The 18,421-nt window shown below is 45.5% G+C and overlaps 2 protein-coding genes across 16 annotated transcripts in view; one reads left to right on the forward strand and one right to left on the reverse strand.

Moving 5' to 3' along the window:
* RALGPS1 (Ral GEF with PH domain and SH3 binding motif 1) overlaps window positions 1-18,421 on the reverse strand; it is a 142,412-nt gene that overhangs the window by 61,030 nt on the left and 62,961 nt on the right. The window lies entirely within an intron of this gene.
* Window positions 655-17,206, forward strand: ANGPTL2 (angiopoietin like 2). The gene is made up of 5 exons (XM_034416594.3): window positions 655-1,538; window positions 10,474-11,315; window positions 14,214-14,407; window positions 15,829-16,099; window positions 16,611-17,206. The coding sequence occupies exons 2-5, from the start codon at window positions 10,511-10,513 to the stop codon at window positions 16,808-16,810; spliced, it is 1,470 nt and encodes a 489-aa protein (XP_034272485.2). The 5' UTR covers window positions 655-1,538; window positions 10,474-10,510; the 3' UTR covers window positions 16,811-17,206.

Consider the following 18,421-nt stretch of genomic DNA (forward strand, 5'->3'; position numbering starts at 1 on the left):
TCAGGAAACTGAATCTATCTATCCTTCAAGGTCCCTTCTAACTGTTATTTTGTTCTTCTATCATCCATCCATCTCCCCCTATCTCTATCCATGTCTATCAATGTATCTCTCTCTCTCTCCTCTCTCTCTCTCTCTAATCTATCTATCCTTCAGGTCTCTTCCAACTCTATTATTCTCCTCTCCTCCCTCTCTCCCTCCCTGCCTCTTTTTTATTTTTTCTCTTTTTCTCTTTTTCTCTTTTTCTTTCTTTCTTTCTTTCTTTCTTTCTTTCTTTCTTTCTCTTTCTTTTTCTTTCTTTCTCTCTCTCTCTCTCTTTCTCTCTCCCTCCCATCTACCTATCTTCCACATATACCTTCAAACTTAATCCGGAAGCCGGATCTTTTGCAATCCTTCTAGGAAACAGCCCCCACTTTCGATGCCAAGTGCTAAGCGGTGACCCCTTTCTCTCTCTCAAACCCTCCACCTCCCCCCCCCAACGTGCCCCAGATCTTGGAGAGGCAGGTCCTTTAAAAAAAAATAATAAAAAGGCTTACATAAGCCACCCCGAGCAGAACGGCTGCATCCTGCCTTGAACAGAAGCCTCAAAAGAAAAAAAGAAGAAGAAAAAAATTAAAACATTTCTACGTTTCTGCCTTAAGCCATCTCTCCTTTCTCAGCCCTGACGAAGCCTAAGGGAGGGAGGGAGGGCGTCTACGACACGGGTTTGATTTCCCCAAGCTGTGACCTCACTGGGCACACACAAAAAAAAGAGGTGGGGGGGGGTGTTTTCAGCCAGCCCTCTGGAAGGAGGCCCTGGGGGTGGGGGTAGGGTCTCCTCTCTTTGCCGGTGCGGCTCCTTGACTTGATGGGAGGAGGGTAGGTGGGTGTAAATGGAGGTTACCCAACCAGAACGTCTCCCTGCTCACCGCATGCTCGATTGTCATCCCTTCCCCTCCTCCGGCGTGGACATCCTACCCACCACAAAGGAGACGGTATATCAGGCTGGGGGTAGCTACTCCTGGAGTGATGGATTGAGGACGCCAAGAGTGTCAGCCTATTGTTTCTCAGCTCCTACCGAGCACGGGGGAGCCGACGGATGGACCCGGCGATCAGATTCAAGGGACGCGGATTCCCACAATAAGGAAGTCAGCAAACCCCTGGACAACCCTTCCTTTCCCTTGTTGTCCTGCTTTGCAACGCCGGCCGGGACTCCAAGCGAGACATTTCCCTCCTGCCGTAGAAGCTGGGCTTCTACGTTTTGGCTACCGTTTTATTTGGCATCGGGGATGTGGTCCTTATTTCCAGGGATGAACCTAGCAGCGGATTCTTGATTTAAAAGGAAAAACAAGTAAAGCAAAAAAAAATAAAAATAAATAACAAATAAAAATGCAAGTTTGAAGCTGGAAGAAAGAAACCCCCCTCAAGGGGAAAAAAAAAGAGGGTAAGGAAGATACGGAACAATATTTGCAATTTAACAGGATAATCTGACTGTGCGATATTTTGCAGAACAAAAACACAAAACAAAACCGACAGCTTTGGAAAACAAAGCCTGCTTTTCGGTAAGTATTTTTTGGGGGTCATCAGCTGTTAGGGGAGGCTGAGGAGGGGAGCATTTTCAGCAAAAGAAATCCAGAGGAGTTTTTCAAACGCTAAGATTTTCTCCGTGGTTTGCTTTTTCTTTTTCTTTTTCCTTTCTTAAAAAAAACAAACAAACAAACTTCAGAGTCTCTGTTTATAAACTTTAGCCTAAGATATTGAAATGCCTAAGTTCTGAATCACCGCATCTGTGAAATGAGTTTGGCTCTTTGTAAACGCAGCCTAAGATACCCGAAACTCTAAAACTCTTAATTCACGGGATGTATAAAATGTGCATTGCTTTTCCTAAATGCTAATAACTTTTATGACGTGTGTCTCTTCTTTGAAAAGGACTGTTGTGTTACGGTCCAGGAAATCGGTTTTTTCGCTTTCCTCTGACACACGAATCAGATTAAAAGTAAACCTTTAACAAAAATCACCATGTTTGTACGTACAGGGACAATGGCTTTTAATATATATATGTAGCTAAGCAGAGTGGAATATTGGAGAAATAATTGATGGAACAGTATTAACACGAGATGGCAAGGGAGAAGTTTTAAGGCTGAGATTGAACAGGGTTGCGAAGCTCTGGAAGAGAAACTTTTTAAGACCGTTTGGCTTAAAGGGATGACAAAATGAGGCCACTCTTTTAAGGGGAACGAGAGCAAATCTAATATTACAGTTCAAATTGCAAGAAAAAAATGTTTTAAATAAGGATGGTTTTTTTTTTTCTGGGGAATTTTTGTCCGACCTAGAAACAGACTGCTCACCAAGACCAGAGATGGAACTGAAAGTCACTTAGGAAAACTTAAAAAAAAAATTGTGAAATTAAAGGCTGACATATCTATAGCTCTCTTCTACCTAATTCAGCCCAAAATTTCTGTTGCTGAGACCTTTGTTAAATGAATCCTGCCCCCATTTTACGACCTTTCTCGCCACCGTGGTTAAAGTGAATTGCTGCGGTTCTTCCGTTAGGTTGTTAAGCGAATCCGGCTTCCTCCTTGACTTTGCTTATCAGACAGTCGCAAAAGGGGATCGAGCGATCCCCGGCACGTTGCAGCCGTCATAAATATGAGCCAAGAGTCTGAATTTTGATCACACGTGACCATGGGGATGCTGCAATGGTCCTAAGTGTGAAAAATGGGCCTGGTGTGACTCTTTTCCAGTGCCGTTGTAACTTTGGACATCGTCACTAAATGAACTGTTGCAAGTTATTTATTTATGTCACATCTTTATCACTCAAGGCAGTGAGAACATATCCAACACAGCTTCCTACTTCTATTGTCCTCACAATAACACCTGTGAGGTGGGTTAGGCTGAGAGGAGGTGGCCCAAAGTCACCTAGTCAGTTTTCATGCGAAGGCGAGACTAGAACTCACCGTCTCCTGGTGGTTGGCTCCCCCAGGTGGCTTTCGTGGCTAAGGCAGGACTTGAACTCACGGTCTTCTGCTTTCTAGCCCTGTGACTTAACCACGAGACCAAACTGTTCCTAGGCTAGAAATGGGGAGACTGGGAGTTCTAGTTCCCGTTTTAGGCATAAAAGCTGGCTGGGTGACGTTGGGCCAATCACCAGGAGACGGTGAGTTCTAGTCCCGCCTTAGGCATGAGAGGCAGCTGAGTGACTTTGGGCCAATCACCAGGAGATGGTGAGTTCTAGTCCCGCCTTAGGCATGACAGCCGGTTGGCTGACTTTGGGCCAATCACCAGGAGACGGTAAGTTCTAGTCCTGCCTTAGGCATGAGAGCCAGCTGAGTGACTTTGGGCCAATCACCAGGAGACGGTGAGTTCTAGTCCCGCCTTAGGCATGACAGCCGGTTGGCTGACTTTGGGCCAATTACCAGGAGACGGTGAGTTCTAGTCCCGCCTTAGGCATGAGAGCCAGCTGAGTGACTTTGGGCCAATCACCAGGAGACGGTGAGTTCTAGTCCCGCCTTAGGCATGAGAGCCAGCTGAGTGACTTTGGGCCAATTACCAGGAGACGGTGAGTTCTAGTCCCGCCTTAGGCATGAGAGCCAGCTGAGTAACTTTGGGCCAATCACCAGGAGACGGTGAGTTCTAGTCCCGCCTTAGGCATGACAGCCAGTTGGCTGACTTTGGGCCAATCACCAGGAGACGGCGAGTTCTAATCCCGCCTTAGCCATGACAGCCAGCTGGGTGACTTTAGGCCACTCCCTCTCCTCTCAGTCCAGCCCACCTCACAGGGTTGTTGTTGTTGTGGGCAAAACTAGAAGCAGGAAGGTGCGTTGGATAAGTTTGCCACCTTGAGTTATTTATATAAAAAAAACCCAATAAATGTGGGATACAAATATAAATATTATCTTTACGAGCAGGACGGCTCCATCAAAATTTAGACTAGAGTTACCAAGCCATCCTTTTTTTGTAACTGAGCCAGCCCAAGTGTCATTTAAAATGCCCCCTTTTTTTTAACCCCCAAAACCAGAAAGGTTTTATCCAAACACCATCCGTTTACGCAGGCAGTTAAGAATCCAAGACTAGGCTGCAAAATATGAGTTTTAAAACTTCAGAGAAATTCGTGTCTTTTGCTTTTTCCTTCCAAAAATCTTACAGTATTGTGATTTATGGGGGCGAGATATTTTTTTTACGACTTTTCGCACCCCTTCCCCCAGTTAAACGTGTCTTATAATGTGGCACGTTGATAGATGGATACAGACCGTGGTTTATTTATATTTCCCCCTCTCCCCTGCCCCCAGGAAGGGGAGAGACACTGGGCCTTTTATATATTTTCATTCATTTGGGATATGAAGATTTGCTGCCAAGTGCTGGCAAATCTTAATTTACCCCTCTGGATCGTGAGGCTAGAAAACTTTTCAAAAGCTAACAAGGACCCAAGCAAGAAATAATTTTTTTCGCTCTCTCTCTCTCTCTCTCTCTCTTGAATTCTGAGCCCGCCTTGATTCGATATTCATAATATAGAGCTGAGGTGGCGCAGTGGTTAGAGTGCAGTACTGCAGCTACTTCAGCTGACTGCTAGTTCAGCAGATCAGCGGATCAAATCTCACCGGCTCAAGGTTTATTTATTTATTTATTTATTTAAATTTGATTTATATGCCGCCCTTCTCCGAAGACTCAGGGCGGCTTACAATGTGCTCAGCAATAGCCTTCATCCTTTTGTATATTTATACAAAGTCAGCTTATTGCCCCCACAAACTGGGTCCTCATTTCACCTACCTTAGAAAGGATGGAAGGCTGAGTCAACCTTGAGCCTTGGCGAGATTCGAACCCTGCAGTAATTGCAGGCAGCTGGTCTTAATAACCAGCTTAATAACAGGGTGCCTTAAACCCCTGTACTACCAATTTATTGATTGATTGATTGATTGATTAAATTTTTATACCGCCCTTCTCCCGAAGGACTCAGGGCGGTCTCTTCAGCCTCCTGGTGTGGGGCTTTGGGCGAAGGCTGGAGGGAAGTGCTGCTGGTGGCAAAGAGCCGGAGGGCCTCGTTCCAGTGGGAGTGCCTCATGGCCTGGAACTGGCTGACCATCTCAGCCCACTGAGCCTCCAGGCGCCGGTACCTGGCCTTGCACTCCCGCAGGCCTTCCCTCTGCTTGGAAAGCCTATGCTCCTAGTCCTCAGTGAGGTGCTTCTGCTGAGCCTCCTTCTCGGTCAGATCCAATTTGAACTGAGCTGTTTTGCCAACTCTTTCTCGTGGTGGCTGCTTAGCTCCAACAACTGCTTCTTGTTGGGGCCCTAAGGAACCCGGGCGGGCAGGCGAGAAGTGGCTGGGAGGGGAGGGGCCAGCAGAGGCCGTCGAGGCGCCCCTCGATGTGAGTGACATCGAGTTGACCACGCCCACCCAGTCACATGACCGTCTAGCCACACCCAGCCACCCAGTCATTAGGCAGATCATATTAGCGATCCGCGAGATTTAAAATGATGAATTTAGTGGTCCCTGAGGTCCGAAAGATTGGTGACGCCTGGATTAGAAGACTTCCAAACTCTGTTGTTCGGTCTTCTGAATGTGTTTTAAACAAGAGAACCAAAGCCTAATGGGAACTGTTAAAGAGAGCAAGAGGAGTCCAGGGCTTCAAGAGATGGAATCTGATCTGAAGGACTTTGGCCGAAGTCCGGTAACTTAACTATGGACTCGTGTGTGGTTGTGTTGTGAGCTCTGGTGCCTGTGCATCCAACAACATATACAGTCCTCATCTTACGCGGCTCAGTTTGTGCTTTATCTTCCTGGATGCAAACGTCATTCCTCTTTGCTGGAAAAAATTTCCTTGTAACCTTTCTTTTTTTCTTCCTAAAATCACATTCCTAAGTGACAAATCCCGGGGATAAAATCGTTGTTGAGTCCAAGAATTTGTAATAGAACAGCTGAGATTGTTAGCCAGGGCAAATAAAAGCGTCTGGAGACACCCACGCGCTCCCCACACCAACAAAAGACCTGACAACTCTATTTTCGTTTTATGACGCCTGGAGTTTTAGGGCTGAGCAGCCTTGTACAAGTTGTAAAGTGTGAAAATTGGCAGGCTGCCGACGGGGCACCAAATGTTAGCCGTAAATGTTCAAGCTGCCTGCCTGGGGCTTTCCAATTTTTGAACGCTGATGCTTTAAAAAGTTACATCAGGCTTCTATAGTATAAAATAATCTATATTATTTATAGTCTCCTGTACTGAAAAGCAGTGGTGAAATCCAATTTTTTTTTAAAACGACCGATTCTGTGGGCGTGGCTTGGTGGGTGTCGCTTGGTGGGCGTGGCAGGAGAAGGATACTGCAAAATCCCCATTCCCTCCCCACTCCTGGGGGAAGGATATTGCAAAATCTCCATTCCCACCCTACTCTGGAGCCAGCCAGGGGTGGTATTTGCCGGTTCCCCCGAACTACTCAAAATTTCCGCTACCGGTTCTCCAGAACTTGTCAGAACCTGCTGAAAAGGATGCCTTGTTCATCAGATTCATAAAACCTAGAATGTGTTTTGCGTTATCACTAATGCAAGTTTAATTTTAATCCTTAGGCAAATTTATCAATTCAGGGAGATGGTTCTTTTTGATTCTATTTCTAGAGATCTGTCAAATTTCCTGAACTAATATAAAAACCTTTCCTCCTTGGAATTATTACACCCTTTGGAGATTAATCAGAAATTGGAAATTCTAGTTTCTCTACAGTAGATTCATTGACTGATGGATTCTGTTGGAATTCCTGTTTCTTTAAGAACTGTGTGCCTTTTGTTCGAGGTCCTGAAAAAAAAGACAAGCTTAAGGGAAACCATTTGGGATCCTATCTGGCAATTGGGAAATGTGGGTTTTTTTTTTTTTTGGGTGCCAAGTTATTCAGGCAAAGATCACTGAAAAAAAAAAATACTCATCCCAATAAAAGAAAAATTGGGGGCAGAGTTCTGTCAAGATTTCCCTTTGGAAAGTTACAGAAAATATTATTACCTTGAGTTTTAAAAAAAGAGAGAGGAGGAAAAAAAGGGGGCAGGGAAGAATTGTCTAGAGGGCTCAGGGGATTAAAAAAAGGCATCTTTGTAAGTAGGAAAATTGCAGGAGGCTGTGGCCTTATTAATAGATCGTGAGTAGGTTTAAACTGCCTGGGACGGTGGAGGCTAAGCCCGAGGAGAATAAAAATGTGTGCAATGCATAAATATGTGCAGGCAGAGAACAAATAAAATAAAAGAAATGCACGAGCAGGTTAAGGCAGCACGAGGGCTTAAATGGGCTGGTATTTACTTAAAATAGGGACGCGGTGGATCAGTGGCTAAGGCGCTCAGCTTGTCGATCGAAAGGTCGGCAGTTCAGCGGTTCGAATCCCTAGTGCCGCGTAACGGGGTGAGCTCCCGCGACTTGTCCCAGCTTCTGCCAACCTAGCAGTTCGAAAGCACATAAAAAAAATGCAAGTAGAAAAATAGGGACCACTTTTGGTGGGAAGGGAACAGCGTTCCGTGCGCCTTTGGTGTTGAGTCATGCCAACCACATGACCACGGAGACGTCTTCGGACAGCGCTGGCTCTTCGGCTTTGAAATGGGAGATGAGCACCGCCCCCTAGAGATGGAAACGACTAGCACATATGTGCGAGGGGAACCTTTACCTTTATTTACTTAAAACTTTTCTAAAAATTCTCATCTCTCTATCATGCCAGCTTTTCTCGCACAGGATTGGCAAAAACTGTCAAAAGCCTCCAAGGAGACAGGAGGGGGGTAGGTATCTACAAAAGGGAGGGAGGGAAGGAAGGAAGGAAGAAAAAAGAAAGAAAGAAAGAAAGAAAGAAAGAAAGAGAGAGAGAGAGAGAGAGAGAGAGAGAGAGAGAAAGAAGGAAGGAAGGAAGGAAGGAAGGAAGGAAGGAAGGAAAGAAAGAAAGAAAGAAAGAAAGAAAGAAAGAAAGAAAGAAAGAAAGAAAGAGAAAGGAAGGTTCAGAATGGACCCAACTACCTCTGAAATACAGAGAGGGAATTCTAATTCTAATTGCAAGGATTCTCCCTCCTTGGGGACAGAAGATGCTGTGATCTCTCTACTTCCTTTTTCTGTTTATACAGTTTTTTAATTGGCTGGAGATGGGAGGAAGCTTTGATGTGAGGCTACTCTGTTCCATCTTGCACGTTCTCCAGAGGTTTTGGGAGACCCGACTTCCTGCTTTTTTAACCATGAAGTGCCATTCAGTCTTATATTCGGTGGGAATTTGAGAGGAGGTCCATGTCGGCGGCCCTCAAAGCTTGGATTATAATGTACTTCTAAGTTTTCTAAGCTCTCTCAATTCCTGGCAAATAGATGGGGAAGAAATGGAGGGAGTGACAGATTTTATTTTCCTGGGTTCCAAGATCACCACAGATGGGGACTGCAGCCAAGAAATTTAAAAGAAGCTTGCTCCTGGGGAGGAAAGCTATGGCAAATCTAGACAGCATCCTAAAAAGCAGAGACATCACCCTGCCAACAAAAATGCGTATAGTCAAGGCTATGGTGTTCCCAGTTGTGATGGATGGCTGTGAAAGTTGGACCATAAGGAAGGCTGAGAAGGCCAAAGAATGGAGGCCTTTGAACTCTGGTGCTGGAGAAGACTCCTGCGAGTCCCTTGGACTGCAAGGCTATCCAACCGGTCAGTCCTAGAGGAGATCGACCCTGACTGCTCTTTAGAAGACCAGATCCTGAAGAGGAAACTCAAATCCTTTGGCCACCTAATGAGAAGGAAGGACTCACTGGAGAAGAGCCCAATGCTGGGAAAGAAGAAGGGGACGGCAGAGAACGAGGTGGCTGGATGGAGTCACTGAAGCAGTCGGCGTGAGCTTCAATGGACTCCAGAGGATGGTAGAGGACAGGAAGGCCCGGAGGAACATTGTCCATGGGGTCGCGATGGGTCGGACACAACTTCGCAACTAACAACAACAACAAAGCATTTACAACAGCGTTTTCCAAACCTGCCAATCTTACGCTGCCTGGACTTCGGCTCCCAGAACTTCCCAGCTAGCTAGTCCAGGCAGGCATCATGTCGCCACTAAACGAACCACAGCCCTGTGAAACCCTATTCATTAAGCAATTTTCCAGAACCTTCTGGAAGATTCAGTCAGACCAACGTCAGAAACGGAATTCTTCTTGTTCAACAAAGGAAGAACTGTTTCTTTTAAATTCTGCCATGGTTTAAAAGCAGTAATTCCATACTTAGAGGCATTTGCTAAAGATCAGTTCATGTTAACACATGCTGTTCTGTTCGGCTTGCCCTGCTTGCTGCTGGATATTCATCCCAAAGGTGCTTTTTTTCAAGAGGCAACTGGACTTCCTTGTTTTTCTCTGAAGACATTTCGCTTCTCACCCAAGAAGCTTCTTCGGCTCTGACGGGATGGTGGGAGAATGGAAGGATTTACATTCCTTGCGGACAGCTGGTCATTTGCATCCTTTTCGAGGGTTGTTGAGGCTACTGGGAGGTTTACCTGGGTCCTTATTTTTAGATAAACCTCCAAGTGGCCTCAACGACTCTCTAAAAAGGATGCAAATGACCAGCTGTCTGCAAGGAGGATAAATCCTTCCATTCCCCACCATCCGGTCGGAGCTGAAGAAGCTCCTTGGATGAGAAGTGAAACGTCTCCAGAGTAAAACCAGAAATTCCAGTTGCCCCTTGAAAAAGCATTTTTGGGACAGCTATGACCTGGATGACTGAGTATCTCCAGAGACATTTACTGTGGAGACATGAGCCTCGGTGGCGCAGTGGTTAGAGTGCAGCAGTGCAGGCTATTTCTGCTGATTGCTGGCTGCCTGCAATTTGGCAGTTCGAATCTCACCAGGTTCAAGGTTGACTCGGCCTTCCATCCTTCCAAGGTGGATAAAATGAGGACCCAGATTGTTGGGGGCAAGAGGCTGGCTCTATAAACCACTTAGAGGGGGCTGTCAAAGCACTTTGAAGCAATATATAAATCGAAGTGCCCTTCCTTCCTTCCTTCCTTCCTTCCTTCCTTCCTTCCTTCCCTTCTTCCCTCCCTCCCTCCCTCCTTGTAATTAGAATGCAGTATTGCAGGCTAACTCTGCCCACTGCCAGCAGTTCAATCTTGACCGGCTCCAGGTTGACTCGGCCTTCCATCCTTCCGAGGTAGGTAAAATGAGGACCCAGATTGTTGGGGGCAAGAGGCTGACTCTGTAAACTTCTTAGAGAGGGCTGGAAAGCACTATGAAGCGGTATATAAGTCTAAGTGCTATTCCTTCCTTCCTTCCTTCCTTTTCTGTGCAATGGTTAAAATGCAGTATTGCAGGCTGAATCTGCCCACTGCCAGGAATTCGATCCTGACCGGCTCCAGGTTGACTCGGTCTTCCATCCTTCCGAGGTGGATAAAATGAGGGCCCAGATGGTTGGGGCCGATATGCTGACTCTGTAAACCGCTTAGAGGGGGCTGTAAAGCACTGTGAAGCGGTATATAAGTCTAAGGGCTATTGCTGTTCCTATATTCACTATCTCCCATTTGTTTTATGTTTGCTGTAGATAATAAAATCAATTCGTCCCTTCTGAACTAAGGACAATGGAGGCAGCGGTTTGCTTGCTGCTGATGGCCAGCGTGGGGATCAATGCTCAGAAGCCCGAAGGCGTCGAAAGCCATGTCGCGGGAGGGACGCGGGAATTCGTTTACGGAAACAGATACAGGCGCTCCAGCGAGGCGCAGGAGAAATGCACGTACACCTTCATTGTCCCGCAGCAAAAAGTAACCGGGGCCATTTGTGTGAACTCCAAGGAACCCGAAGCCGTCCTCCTGGAAAACAGGGTCAACAAGCAAGAGGTGGAGCTCCTCAACCACGAACTCCTGAAGCAGAAGAGGCAGATAGAGACCCTGCAGCAGCTGGTGGAAGTGGACGGCGGCATCGTGAACGAAGTCAAGCTGCTGCGGAAGGAAAGCCGCAACATGAACTCCCGCGTCACCCAGCTGTACATGCAGCTGCTGCACGAGATTATCCGGAAACGGGACAACGCGTTGGAGCTGTCTCAGCTGGAGAACAGGATCCTGAACCAGACGGCCGACATGCTGCAGTTGGCCAACAAGTACAAAGACCTAGAGCACAAATACCAGCACCTGGTCACCATCGCCAATAATCAATCGACGGTGATCGCCCAGCTGGAAGAGCACTGCCAAAGGACGCCGGCCATCAAGACGGTCCTGCCACCGCCGCAGCCCCCGAACCGCGTCTACCAGCCGCCCACGTACAACCGCATCACCAACCAAATCTCCACCAACGAAATTCAGAGCGACCAGAACTTAAAGGCTTTGCCGCCGACTCTCCCAACTATGCCATCCGTCACCAGCGTCCCGACTTCGACCGACAAGCCCTCAGGTAGGACAATCGATCGGGGTTGCTTTTTTTTTAGTACGGCCACGGACCGGATGCAGGTAGCAGGTAGCTCTTGGCGTACAGCGGCAAAAGAGCCCCAAATTTCTCTTCTAGAGACCCAGACGGTCATAATATTGGCATTACAGTGGTCCTTGGCCAAGATTTCTATCACTAAGCAAGACGGTTGTTAAGTGAGTTTTCCCCCCTTTCACGACCTTTAAGGAATTTCTACAGTTAAGTTAGTAAGATGGTTTTTCATCTCCTTCCTTCCTTCCTTCCTTCCTTCCTCCCTCTCTTTCTCTTTTCAGCTCTTTTCTCACCGCCTCCTCTCTCCCTCACTTCTCTTCATCTCCTTCCTTCTTTCCCTCCCTCCCTCTCCTCCACTTTTATCTCCTCCTTCCTTCCCTCCTTAAATCTCCTTCCCTCTCTCCCTCCCTTTTCATCTTCCTTCCTTCCCTCCCTCCTTCCTTCCATCTCCTTCCTTCCTCTTTTCCTTCCTTCCTTCCCTCTGCTCTCCCTTGTCCTTCCTTCTCTTCCTCTCCCCCTTTTCAGCTTTCTCCCTGCCTCCCCTCTCCCTCATTTCTCTTCATCTCCTTCCCTCCATCCCTCTTTCCTTTTCTTTCTATCTCATTTCCTTCCCTCCCTCCCTTTTCATCTTTCTTCCCTCCCTCCCTCTTTTCCTTCCTTCCTTCCCTCCCTCCCTCTGCTCTCCCTGTCCTTCCTTCTCTTTCTCTCTCCCTCTTTTCAGCTCCTTTCTCCCTGCCTCCCCTCTCTCCCTCACTTCTCTTCATCTCCTTCCTTCCTTCCCTCCATCCCTTTCCTTTCTCTTTTTATCTCATTTCCTTCCTTCCTTCCCTCCCTCTCCTCCGCTTTTCATCTCCTCCTTCCCTTCCCTCCTTAAATCTCCTTCCTTCCCTCTCTCCCCCCCTTATCATCTTCCTTCCTTCCCTCCTTCCTTCCTTCCCTCCATCCTTTTCCTTTTCCTTCCTTCCTTCCCTTCCTTCTTCTACCTTCCCTTCTACTTATCACGAAGGGGGATTTGATTCCCCTCCATCTTACACGTAGCTCCTTAGGGAGGCCTACCTCCTACTCTTTGGATGGGAACACACGGAGTAGCTGTATTTTCCTTAATTCAATTATGGAAAACTTCCTTGGAGCTAAAGGCTGAGCTGGGAACGTTTCATCAGCCAGGAGGAGGAGAAAAAACAAAACAAAAAAAAAACCCCACACCACCCTCTCAGCTACTCTTCTAATGTCACGCATAATGTCTCTCCTTCTGATATTTTAATTCACTGGGTTTTTTTGCCATAAGGTTTTTAAATCTGGGGAAAAGAACCCTGGGCTTGTTTGGGGTGGAGGGGAAGGAGAAGGGGTTATTACAGTTCAGAAGACAAACAAGCTCTCTTTATTGAATCTGAACAATTAGATTAATAAGCCCAAAGGAATGGTTAAAAAAAAGAAAAAAGTGGGATTCCCAGAAGGAGAAGCTAATGCGAGGGAGAATTCTTAAAACAGGTGGAGTTCTTAAAAAACAACCATTAAAAGCACTTTTTTCCCCCCTCCTCCTTCCTTCACCTAAGAAACTTTTTTAAAAAGACGATGAAAGAGAATAGGAGGACTCTTAGTCAGACAAAACTTCTACATGAGATCAACCAACCAGCCATTTTTTTAAAACTTAATTAGGGAAAAGTCTCCGGAGAGGAGAAGGAAAAAATAAAAAAAACAACAACCGTGCTTTGATTTGTGATGTTTTCAATCGGCAGGACAAATTAAACTCTTTTTTCAGACTGAAAAGAGTTCAGTTCTCCCTCGGTTTGGCTTTTTTGTAAAAAAAAAAAAAAAAAGAGTGGAAAACTTTAGGAAATAATTCAGATACCGAGAGAGGACGCCAATGGCTCCGGTTGCCAGATCTAGTCAGATACGATTAATATATGAAACGATGTTTGGGTTTTTTTTTTTAAAAAAAAAGATCTGTTGGTTAAATAGAGCCTTCTCCTACTTCTGCCTGTGGCGTGAAGCTTAGTGTACCAGGTATGACAGGCACAAGTGCAGAAGGACAAACACACATTGAATGTTTAAAGGAGATTCAAAAATAAAATCTCCCAGTACATGGATGGCCAGTTTTATCCTTTCTTCTAAAGTTCTAAAACAAAAAAAGGGGGATATTTATCTGAACGTTAAGTACAAGACATTTTACATGGAGGCTGTCACTAAGGTCTGTAGAGCAGAGGTGAGATTCAGCCGGTTCGGGAAAACCGGATGCTAATTTTACATCTGGTTCGCCAAACCGGTCGTTGAAAGCATTCACAACTTCTGGAGGCAAGTCGTTCCACTTAGATCAATTGTTCTAATTGTCAGGAAATTTCTCCTTACTACTAAGTCGGTTGGACTAGAAGACCTCCAAGGTCCCTTCCGAATAACTCCGTTATTCTATTGTTCTATAACTGGGCAACGTCATCAGTGCTAGAAGGGAGTGGGTTGTGTGGAGTGGAGGAGAAAGGGAGGAGGAGGAAGAGAGGAGGAAAAGCAGCAACCTCTTGCATATCTTGCAAGCCAAGGATCTCGAGAATATGCATGCTAAAATACCACACTCACCTTTATTGTGATGCTACCAAAGAGTTTGGCAGCGATGAAGGGCAGCACCCCTCTAAGACTGAAAGAGTAACCATGGGGATTTACTTCACGCCCAATATATTTTCACGGCTTCCTTTTTCATCCTTTTATCATTTTTCCCCCCCAGCTCTAAAACATAAGACTGTGCTTCTAAGTTTAGAAATTTAGCAAGGTAAATGACGTCTCATAAAGCACAGAACCAGCCAGAAAAACCTCATTTGACTCCGTCTAGAATGGAGACGCGGCGCCTTAGAAGTAAGACATACGGTGTCTCTTATTTCCCACCAGGTCCTTGGCGAGACTGTTTACAAGCTTTAGAAGATGGCCACGGGACCAGCTCCATATATCTCGTCAAACCGGAAAACGCCAACCGACTGATGCAAGTCTGGTGCGATCAGCGGCAAGATCCCGGCGGATGGACAGTAATTCAAAGGCGCTTGGATGGCTCGGTTAATTTCTTCAGGAACTGGGAAACGTATAAGGTGAGGTTACATAATGGCGCCTTTCAGTGAGGGAGAAAAATCTTCTCTAGAGTCATGGGTTTTTTTTCTGAGGGGAATTCGTCGAGAACGTTTAAGAGCATTCGACTTTTGTAGGTCTGGTTCTTATAGCGAAAGAACGCCAGGGGTAGGAGGTGGGAGTTAAACGTATCATCAGTTTAGAGTCCTTAGATAAAGGTAAGGGTCCCACGCGTGGTCTTCAATATCTTGCCTTATCTCTCTTTAAATCAAGGGGTGAATTTGAAACTCTGTCTCCCATCAGTCAGGACTATCCAGGATTTTAAATAAGTATGTAAAATAAAATTAAAACCTGCAGGGTTGTTTAGGTACAATAAGCAGTTATACAATCGAATGAATGAATGAATGAATCAATCAATCAATCCAAAACGTATCACAGCATCTACTGACACAATCTAGTTTCTAGGTTCATTACAACACTTGATAAGCACCTAGATCAAATCAACATCGGTTGAAGAAATTTAGACTGGATTCCCTCTAATAAGTCTTACATCTTTTGAGGACATCCGAGAATCAAATAAATGGCTGACCAACTTTATTTATTTATCGAATTTAGAGGCCGCTTAGACCGACTCTGGGTGGTGTACAACTAAAACTTACAATTACCTTATAGCTTATAATTTAATTATATAAAATGATATAATTTTATAATATAATATAAATAATAAATAATACTATTATTTTAATCATTTAATTAATATAATAATTAATTAATTAATTAAAATAAATAAATAAATAAATAATATAAAAATAAAATATAAAAAAAATAATTAAAAAAAAAGTATAATTCCCTCAAAACTGTCAAACTATTCACTTTAGGTTGCAATACTATTACTGTTAATCTTCTCATCGTTCCTATCACCCATCTCCTCCCACTTATGACTGTATGACTGTCACTTTGTTGCTGGTATCCTTACAATTAAATATCTAGGATGATTTGATTGCTTATTTGTACCCTATGATTAAGTGTTGTACCTTATGATTCTTGACGAATGTATCTTGTCTTTTTATGTGCACTGAGAGCATATGCTCCAAAGACAAATTTTGTGTGTGTCCAATCACACTTGGCCAATAAAGAACTCAACTCTACTCTACTCTACTCTACTCTACTCTACTCTACTCTACTCTACTCTACTCCACTCCACTCCACTCCACTCCACTCCACTCCACTCCACTCCACTCCACTCCACTCCACTCCTACTTCTACTTCTATTTCTATTTCTATTTCTATTTCTTATTCTATTCTACCTTGGCCCCCAAAACATTGAGAGTCAGAGATATTTAACAACCATTAGTTCATGGCTACCTTTGATTTGCGAATCTTTTTATAAAACCGATACTAGAGGATAATTCATTGTCTTTTTTTGTTGTTTGTTTTCTTGTAGCAAGGGTTTGGTAACATCGATGGAGAGTATTGGCTGGGACTGGAAAACATTTACTGGTTGACGAACCAAGGCAATTACAAGTTGTTGGTAACCATGGAGGACTGGTCGGGACGCAAAGTTTTCGCGGAATACGCCAGCTTCCGTCTGGAGCCGGAAAGTGAATTCTACAGGTTGCGAGTGGGACGCTACAATGGCAATGCGGGAGATTCCTTTACGTGGCACAACGGAAAACAGTTCACCACACTGGATAGAGACCATGATGTATACACAGGTACAAAAATTGGCAGTGGGTTTCAGTATGAATGTGCATTAAAGCTTATATGGAATGGGAATGGGAATAGAATAGAATTCAGAATTGAATTGAATTCAATTGAACAGAATTGAACAGAATAGAATAGAATAGAATAGAATTAAGAGTAGAGTAGAGTAGAATAGATTAAGGAATAGAATAGAATAGAATAGAATAGAATAGAATAGAATAGAATAGAACAGAACAGAACAGAATAGAATAGAATAGAATAGAATAGAATATTCTTTATTGGCCAAGTGTGATTGGACACACTTAATAAATATTAGAAGGGACCTTGGAGGCCTTCTAGTCCAACCCCCTGCTCAGGCAGGAAGCCCTATGCCATTCCAGTGGCTGTCCAGTCTCTTCTTGAAAGCCTCCAGTGATGGAGCGCTCACAACTTCTGGAGGCAACTTCCATCCCACTGGCGAATCGTTCTCTCCGTCAGGAAAAACTCTCCACTCAGAACGTGGTTTCCTTCTCTCTCTTCCAGGCAACTGCGCCCACTATCAGAAAGGGGGCTGGTGGTACAATGCGTGCGCGCACTCCAACCTCAACGGCGTCTGGTACCGAGGGGGCCACTACCGGAGTCGTTATCAAGATGGAGTCTACTGGGCAGAATTCCGGGGAGGATCGTATTCCCTGAAAAAAGTGGTGATGATGATTAGGCCGAATCCTAACACATTCCACTGAAGGGAGACAGCGTCCACTTCCAGAGGGGCCAAGGGTTTACCCGCGTTTCCCGGAACCCATCTTCTCGGCGACAAAGAATGTAAAATAATCTTGTAACACACTGACTCGCTCGACAAGGAGACCTGGACATTGGACTGTTCCAGAATCGATCTAGAACCAAATCAAGCAGCTTTTTTTGAGGGGTGGGGACAATGCTCTTTGTCTGGAAAACAAGGAACCAAGCAATCACTTTCAGATGGCACGGACCGTAGCTAAACGGAGATCCTCGGAAGGCCGCCACACCATCTAGATGCTTCCTATGTTAGATATACTCTCAAATCCTGCACATATCCGAAACTGTACAGTATAATAATAGATCCATTTGACACAGGGAATTATATCCTTCGAAGTTCTGTAGCCAGCATGGTATTTTGTTGTTGTTAGTCATGAAGTTGTGTCCGACCCATTGTGATCCCATGGACCACGTTCCTCCGGGCCTTCCTGTCCTCTACCATCCCCCCCAGAGTCCCTTTAAGCTCACACCGACTGCTTCAGTGACTCCGTCCAGCCACCTCGTTCTCTGCCGTCCCCGTCTTCTTTTTGCCCTCAATCTTTCCCAGCATTAGGCTCTTCTCCAGGGAGTCCTTCCAGGGGTGAAATTCAGCAGGTTCTGACAGGTTCTGGAGAACTGGTAGTAGAAATTTTGAGTAGTTCAGAGAACCGGCAAGTACCACCTCTGGCTGGCTCCAGAGTAGGGTGGGAATGGAGATTTTGCAATATCCTTCCCCCAGGAGTAGGGAGGGAATGGGGATTTTGCAGTATCCTTCCCCTGGAGTGGAGTGAGAATGCAGATTTTGCAATATCCTTCCCCTGGAGTGGGGAGGGAATGGGGATTTTGCATTATTCTTCCCCTGCAGTAGGGAGGGAATGGGGATTTTGCAGTATCCTTCCCCCAGGAGTTGGGAGGGAATGGGGATTTTGCAGTATCCTTCCCCTGGAGTGGAGTGAGAATGCAGATTTTGCAATATCCTTCCCCTGGAGTGGGGAGGGAATGGGGATTTTGCATTATTCTTCCCCTGCAGTAGGGAGGGAATGGGGATTTTGCAGTATCCTTCCCCCAGGAGTTGGGAGGGAATGGGGATTTTGCAGTATCCTTCCCCTGGAGTGGAGTGAGAATGCAGATTTTGCAATATCCTTCCCCTGGAGTGGGGACGGAATGGGGATTTTGAATTATTCTTCCCCTGGAGTAGGGAGGGAATGGGGATTTTGCAGTATCCTTCCCCTGGAATGGGGTGGGAATGGAGATTTTGCAGTATCCTTCCCCCAGGAGTGGGGTGGGAATGGAGATTTTGCAGTATCCTTCCCCTGCCACGCCCACCAAGCCACGCCCACAGAACTGGCAGTAAAAAAATTTGAATTCCACCACTGATTGCTCTTCCTTCTCATCAGGTGGCGAAAGTATTTGCGTTTCATGGGTATCTTAGGCTGTCAAAAAAGAGGACGGTTCTTAATTTATGATCCGTTGCAGGGCCTCCGTGCCTTGTCCACCAACTGTGTCTTGCCCAAACGGAATTCCAGGTTTGGAATTCTTGCAACCCTGCTTGGATGCCGGGCAAGGTTGCGACTCCACCA

This window comes from Pantherophis guttatus, chromosome 16, assembly GCF_059756535.1.
Source record: "Pantherophis guttatus breed Tessera chromosome 16, ASM5975653v1, whole genome shotgun sequence".
In the NCBI taxonomy this organism is placed as follows: domain Eukaryota; kingdom Metazoa; phylum Chordata; class Lepidosauria; order Squamata; family Colubridae; genus Pantherophis; species Pantherophis guttatus.

Excerpts from the sequence above, each read along its gene's own strand:
- ANGPTL2 (XM_034416594.3), top strand. The coding sequence starts at position 10,511 with ATGGAGGCAGCGGTTTGCTTGCTGCTGATGGCCAGCGTGGGGATCAAT. Across the intron at positions 11,316-14,213 it reads TTCGACCGACAAGCCCTCAG|GTCCTTGGCGAGACTGTTTA; the intron begins GTAGGACAATCG and ends ATTTCCCACCAG. Across the intron at positions 16,100-16,610 it reads AGACCATGATGTATACACAG|GCAACTGCGCCCACTATCAG; the intron begins GTACAAAAATTG and ends TCTCTCTTCCAG.